The sequence below is a fragment of the Protopterus annectens genome, chromosome 2.part0 (genome assembly GCF_019279795.1).
Source record: "Protopterus annectens isolate FY-2018-M chromosome 2.part0, PAN1.0, whole genome shotgun sequence".
Lineage (NCBI taxonomy): Eukaryota > Metazoa > Chordata > Ceratodontiformes > Protopteridae > Protopterus > Protopterus annectens.
Genome location: NC_056728.1, coordinates 1,241,552,964 through 1,241,560,463, shown reverse-complemented (window position 1 = coordinate 1,241,560,463; position 7,500 = coordinate 1,241,552,964). Strand labels below are relative to the sequence as shown.

Below are 7,500 nucleotides of genomic sequence, written 5' to 3'. Positions count from 1 at the left end.
TTTACATTTGTCATAATAAGGTTTCTATGCAATATCACCTTATAATTCACACTGCTTTTTAACCCAGGTTTATTATAAGCATTGAATTATAGCTGCCACTTAAATTCTCTAAAGTTCAACTCTCCTTCCCTGTCTCCATTAAAAACACATGGCACATGGTCTATAACAGTGAAATAACATTTTTTGTAATTTTGACATAATGAAGCATGCTTGGCCAATCCATTGTCCATGTTCTTACTTTTAATGGCATACAAGTGTTCATACATTCTTTTTCTTAACTGCCTGTTGGTTTTACCTATATAAAACACATTACATAATGAACACTTAGCCAAATAAACCACAAAGGTAGACCTACAGTTAAATGATCCCGGTACCTGCCATATCTTATTGCTGCCACTTATTTCAAAATATGGACCTTCTGCTATATACCTACATAAATTACAATTAAAACATTTGAATGTAGCTTTAATTTCTGTTCTATTCATGGTTGTCTCTCTCCAATAACTTCTTAAAATTTTTTGTTCTTTTGTTAATAAAAAAGGGGGTAGGCCCTAAAACTAATTGTATATCACAATTGGCTTCCAAAATCCTCCAATTATTTTTAATAATACCCTTTATAACATCACTGTCTGTTGTAAAAACTAAAGGCACGGATGAGGTCCAGTCTTGTGCTCTGTGCGGGTTTATAATATTATTGTTACTGCTCTTAGCCATCTCACCTTACAATACACTTCTCAACACTGTTGGTGGATACCCCATATTTCTAAATCTATCATGCAACTCTTCCACATATTTATCTAAAATTGTGATATCACTGGTTAGCCTCTTTAATCTAACCATCTAGCCCTTAATGATATTGTATTTGACATAGAATGGATGCATACTAGAATAATGTAATAATGTATTGCTAGCTACAGTTTTGTAACTAATGAGTGAACCCAATGCAAACCTTTCAGCATCTTTAATCACTTCCAATTCCAAAAAACAAATGTTGGAACTATTCCAGGTGTGTGAAAACTTTAAGAACGCAGTACTGCTGTTCATACTATCTATAAAATTGTTTAAGTCAACTGCACCCCATTTCCATTCAAAAAACAAAGCATCAATAAAATGATAATACAAAATTACTTTGTTTCTATCTTGTAAATTTACAAAAATGCCTGTTTCCCAATAAGCCATAACTAAATTGGTGTAATTGGGAGCCATCCTCGCCCCCATTACCACCCCTCTTTTTTGCAAAAAATACTCCCCTTCAAAACTAAAATAATTATTGGTAAGAACTTGTTCGATACATTCAATTATAAATGTACACTCCCCCACTTCAAATTCTTTGCTTTTGATCAACATGTGCCCACTCACTCCAACCCCAGTTCACGTGGGATGGAAATGTACAAGGACCTAACATCCACTGTAACTAATAAATCATCAGGTCTCATGACTTCATCCTTTATTTTAGTTAAAATGTCATAAGAGTCCTTGATGAATGAACCACATTGTTGAACCAACTTTAATAATGCTCTTCCAATAAACCTAGAGATTGCATCCAACCTGGAGGCTGGTGTAGGTATGATAGGCCTGTGTGGAGGATTTTTTTCATCCTTATGTACCTTAAGTATTCCAAACAAACAACCAGTCCTCAGTTTGGAAACATAAAGGTAAGCAAACATGGATTCAGATATAACGGCTTCCAGCAAACATTCATTTAACCATAAATCAATGTATCTGTAAGCTTTAAACACCTCACATTTAAGAACTTTTTGACAAAAACAACCTTGTCCATTAATAAAGTCCACATACACTTAATGTAATCACTCCTGCTGACCACCGTAGTGATTTATTTTCACATTATTTTTTTTAATTCACTACATTTGGAGGCAGTTGAGTTTTTTTTGCATCCTGGTGTGAGGATTACTCCAGTGTTGCTTGCAGACAATGTTGTCCTCATGGTCTCACATGACTATAATTTTCTGCATGTACTGGAGTAATCAATGCAGCTGGAATGAAATTAAACCAAAACAAATCAGAGATCATGATTGTTTACTGAAAATGACTGCATTGCTATCTGCATTTGAGAAGGGAGCAGCTACTTCAAGTGAAGTCGTGTGACTATATTACAGTCTCACTCATGAGAGAGGCTAGCATGCACTGGATCTGCAGATGAGTGTTATAGTAGCAAAGCTACAGATGTTGTGCTAGACTGTGGATGAAGTTCTCTTTAGTCCATATACCTTTCCTCACCTAGGGTCACAAGCTGTGGATGGCTTTGCAGTCAGTGGAAATAAGGATAATTTATAGGTAGGGCTCTTTTTTGGTAGAGCATGGAGCTCACTAACACAGAATCTACTGAGAATAGAATTGTTGCTCTTCTCGGGTGCTAGGAGTCAGCTGCGGTGAATCAGGATAATAGTGAGGATGCCAGCATTGGTCCACTGGGGCAGATCCAGTCATGACAGAAAGATCATAACTCTCATGGTGTCTGGGACTACCTAGAGATTAAGTTGGGTAATATGTTTGGAGATAAGGAAGCCTACTGTGCGCAGCCAGCTACCACTACAACTCTTATCAGAGTAAGCAGGATAAGGGCTTAAAATTGATGAATAGATGACAATATTGAATACATAAAACTTCTTCCAGATAAAATAACTAAATTACATTTGCAATACATCTTGGATGTAATTCAATGTCTTCCTTTATCGTTTTCACAGTAAATTGCAAAGTATTGTATAAAAGGGACATTGTTTCACTCTCCTAGATGACCAGGTCAGCCATCTTGACTAATAGTTTAAATTTCACAAGCCTGATCTAGAAGACTATCTTCGGCTTTGTGGAATCTTTTCTAAACTAATATCACCCAAACATCATGCATATTGAGACAAATCCCTACACAAAACAGTATGAGATTTTAGGTGCAAAACCACAGTTTTATGTAAAATGTCTGTTTCCTCCTGTGTTAGGAAACATATTTTTCAAAGGGTAATCAATGCAGGTTCTTTGCTTAGTTAAAGAAACATGTTACCAGAGAGTAAAAAATAAGTGCTTTGATGAGGTAATGGATTGAAATGACAGAGATGCTTAAAAGAACAACAGAGGAAAATGCTTGTTTAAAACATGGGTCTTTATTTGTCAGTGTACACTATACCAGGTACTGGATGAGTAAATATGCTTATCTCTGGTAATTCTGCTACTGCGAGTTCTAAAATCTCTGAAGCTGTTGTCACATGTCATTGCTGATAAGATATGTGATTGGTGTCTCTGAAGCTGTTGTCACATGTCATTGCTGATAAGATATGTGATTGGTGTCTCTGAAGCTGTTGTCACATGTCATTGCTGATAAGATATGTGATTGGTGTCTCTGAAGCTGTTGTCACATGTCATTGCTGATAAGATATGTGATTGGTGTCTCTGAAGATATTGTCACATGTCATTGCTGATAAGATATGTGATTGGTGTAGCACACTGCAAATCATACTTCCCAGGTAAGTATTCTGCTTTTCACTATTTACTGCAAAATGTATAAAATTTTGTAATGTCAACTTAATATCAATTTCTAAGCAAGTCCTTTAACTCTGAGATTACTGAGTTTTAACTGATAAAGCAAAAAAAAAACAGTTGTTACAAACCCACTGGATGAGTTAATTTTCATAACAAGCGTGGACATTTAAATGTGCACTCTATATGAAAATGACCCCTGCTATGCTTCTGTAAGGTTTTAAAGTTTTATATGCAGCAGACAAAAGACAGATAGATGGAGATATATAAATAGATAAACAGGCAGACCTATAGACAGAAATAAAACAAGTGAAATGAGATTGATTGCGCTTTCTTATTTTGATATGGAGCATTGTTTCTTGCATTCTTGCATTTAGTAAAGATTCATTGCCAACATCATGTTAATCCAGAAAAAAATTCACTTTAGGAGCTTACTCAAACCTGATTTTATTTCAATGTTATTGCAAGAATAATCTGAGATTTTCTGGCTGTGCACTTATTCATTATGAGCAGTTCTATATGAATAAGCATTTGCTCTAGATGGTATTATTCAGAGGGAGAGGGGGTGTCAGAATTATGACTTTATTGGGTTAATAACCTGTGTTATACTTAGACGATTTTAGATATTATATTAGATATTACAAAAAGAATATGTATTAAATTTTAGAAGAGATATAGACTTGGTTTAGGCATTTTGGAAACCAAAGCAAATAAAAAGCACAGGTGCTGTTTCCTTCTTTAATTATTACAATAAACTGTATTTCATGATAAAAATAAAATGTGAATATTCTGAAAAGTCTTTCATCAAGTGAAAAAGATTCCATTTTAACAAGCTACATATGCATACACATCAATAGAAAATATAAGTACTGAAGGTTACAAATAAATATATCAGCAGTATATGGCAACAGTTAAAGATATGATTAAGAATGGCGATAATATAGTGGTTACAAGGGGTAAAGAAAGAAAATAATTAAGTAGGATAGATACAATGGCTGGAGTTAAAATTCAGGTCCAAGTGCAAGTTAAATAGTTTTCTAGATTGTGCAGAAATGTTTTATGTTTACTTTCATGTCTAAAGTCTGGAGAAATGGAATTCCAGAGCTGGCTATAAAAGCAGAATATAATGAATCATGTGGTTCTTTGATTTGGCAACTTTTGGTGGCTTTGGGTCTGAGATCGTAAGTAGATCTGAGGCTTATATTTTAGAAATAAATTAGAGATGGGTGGGCATCTGCTGAGCTCATGAAGAATTGTATGTGTGGCTTTTAACTGGTTAAGTGTTAAAATGTGTTTTAGCTCTTGCCAATTCATCTCATTAAGTACTTTACAATAATGAGTTTTGCTGGGGACATTAGCAATATATTTTGCAATTTTCTTGCATGTTTACCTTGTTTATGTAGGCGAGTTTTTGGAATATTAGTAAGGATAGAGGATGCATATAGTAATATAGGTAATGACAACTTTGAGCTCTATTTAGTTGTGCTGTTTCTGTTAGGTAGGGTTTTGATTTGTGCAACATAACCATCTTTTTGTGAATTTTTGTGGTTACAAAGTCAATAGGTTTCCTAAAGGATAATTTATGAATATACCATAAAATCTGGCATGTGAGAATTGTTCAGTTGATATGTTATTTTGTGAAGTAAATGAGATTTCATTGGAACCAAATATGACTTGTTTTGTTTTATTATCATTTAATAAAAGATAAAATGTATTCAATGATTAGCTGCATGTTGAATACATTTTATACATCTGCTGCCTTGAGCTTGTTTGTTGTTTCTCAGTTTTGGAATTGTTTAATGTGCTTGAGTTTTCTACTTTTTGTTTTCATTTAATAAATGATTTGAGTCTTTAAATCAATATTCTAGGTTTTGAAGTTTAAGCTGTGTGGAATGCATCAACTGACAGAAGGAGTTAGCAGTACATATAGCAGTGGGATCAACACTGTACTGTACTAATGTGACATCAGGAATCTTGGCATTCATGTCAATTACAAAACTGAGCAAAACTGGTCCAACTATTTATTTATTTTTTTAACTTTTTTTGTCCCTTTGGACCTCATGCCTCCGAACTGACTCCAGTGCTCCACATCCACACAGGGTCTACCAGCCATCCTCTGACCCCACCAGACTACATTGGCATTTACTGGGGGCCATTTGTGGATCCTAAGGCTGTTCAGGGGCCTTTGTCATTTGTGCTTCCACCTGGGGAGTTGTTCATTTTATATCTCCTACCCACGCTCCATTTCCCTGCTCTTCCAAGCACATCAACTATGTCAGTGGGCAACACCTCTCAATGGACCACATTTCACCATGGGGAGTATCACTGACAAGTACCCTTCCCTCCCAGAATGGTCACACCCATCTCTCTCCCTACCATTCCATCAGTTAAATAAGCCACTAATCAAACCCAGGTCTGCTGGGCTGTAGTTAAAACTTTATCCCTCTATGCCACTAGAGTGGCCAGAATTTGATCCAAGAATTGAGCCGTGTGGAATACTTATGTTATTAGGCAGAAAAGTAGAAACTGCTTGAGATCATTTGTTGTTGATTAGATAGATAACTTTTGAACCGTTCGATTGTGCTCTGGGCCACATCCATATTAGCCAGCCATTGTAAAAGGAGAGTGTGAAAGATGGTATCAAAGGTCTTAGATAGGCCTAAGAGCATAGCGGTGGTGGAAAGACTCTTATGTTTGCTCTGTTAATTCTAATTAACAAGGATAAAAGAGTAGATCCATGGTGCAAAACTGAGGCCAAAGTCCATGTTGTGCAGGTGATAAATTATCATTTATAAGGTGATATATAACTATATTTCAATTGAGTATATTCAGCAATTTATTTTCATTTCAGAGAGGACAGGATATAATAATGATAGCAAAACTGCAGGACTGATGCTAGTTTTGTTAACAGTAATCTATGATTTCAATTAAGTACATGGCACCTTAATGTGTTAATCTGGACACACATGCAGTAGCATGATCACCACAGAGATTTAGTTGTGAATTATACTTATAAAAGACATTTCACTAGGATAAGGAGTAAACTGTTACTCACATTTGGAAAGTTTATCTAGAATCCCAAAAGTTGAAACAATTTGCAATGTTTCTATCTTTAAAAGCTGATTTGTCATTAGACTGTCCTGCTGTTGCAGATGTTGTTATTCTAGCTATGATAGGAGCATCATGGGTTCAACCAGTATACTGGGCATTGGTGGACTGGACTGGCCATGTGCGATACGCTTCAGTGCCTAGAGTCCATGTCACTTATCCCAGGTGGTGAACAGACATCTTCCACTGGTAGACTATTCATGATGAACAGCAGGGAGACATTCAGCAGTGTTCCAATATTAGAGTCACTGACACATGCTCTGTGTCGCACATATGGGTGCATACATGCTGACATCACTGAATTCCTGAGTTCTGAGGTTAAATTCACATATTAGGCATGAATAAAAAATACATCACTTTAAGTATACCTATTAGTAGGTATGAATAAAAAAAAATCCCCTGTCACCCATGTGTCTGATGGCTGTGATATCTCCCATTAGGATTAGAAGCAATGATATTTGTTTGGCACAAAATCATTAAGGAAATAAATACATATGTACTTATGTACAAACATGAATAAACATACTTCATTATAAGTTCAAACTTTAGTTGCTCTAGGTGACCATTGTTATGTTTTAAAAAAACAAGTACATGATTCTAATTTCTCCTTTGGCCAGCTGATGATAAGTACATAGACTTCTGGCTTTATCCTCCGACTAGTAATATTATGACCCGATAGAGCACTTGCACTGGGAAAATTAATTTTGTACTAATGTACATATTGTTATTTTGACAGACAAGTGGGAAATAAATCCATCAGACCTTACCTTTATGAAGGAAGTGGGATGTGGAGAATTTGGAGTGGTACGCTTGGGAAAGTGGAAAGCCACACGCAAAGTAGCAATTAAGGCAATTAATGAAGGTGCCATGTCAGAAGATGATTTCATTGAAGAAGCCAAAGTT

The 7,500-nt window shown here is 35.6% G+C and overlaps 1 protein-coding gene across 1 annotated transcript in view; it reads left to right on the top strand.

The window, feature by feature from the left end:
* TXK (TXK tyrosine kinase) overlaps positions 1-7,500 on the top strand; it is a 693,943-nt gene that overhangs the window by 556,380 nt on the left and 130,063 nt on the right. The window contains exon 10 of the mRNA XM_044061415.1: positions 7,334-7,500. This exon is cut by the window's right edge and continues 5 nt beyond it. Coding sequence (XP_043917350.1) covers positions 7,334-7,500 — 167 coding nt within the window. The remainder of the gene's footprint in view (positions 1-7,333) is intronic.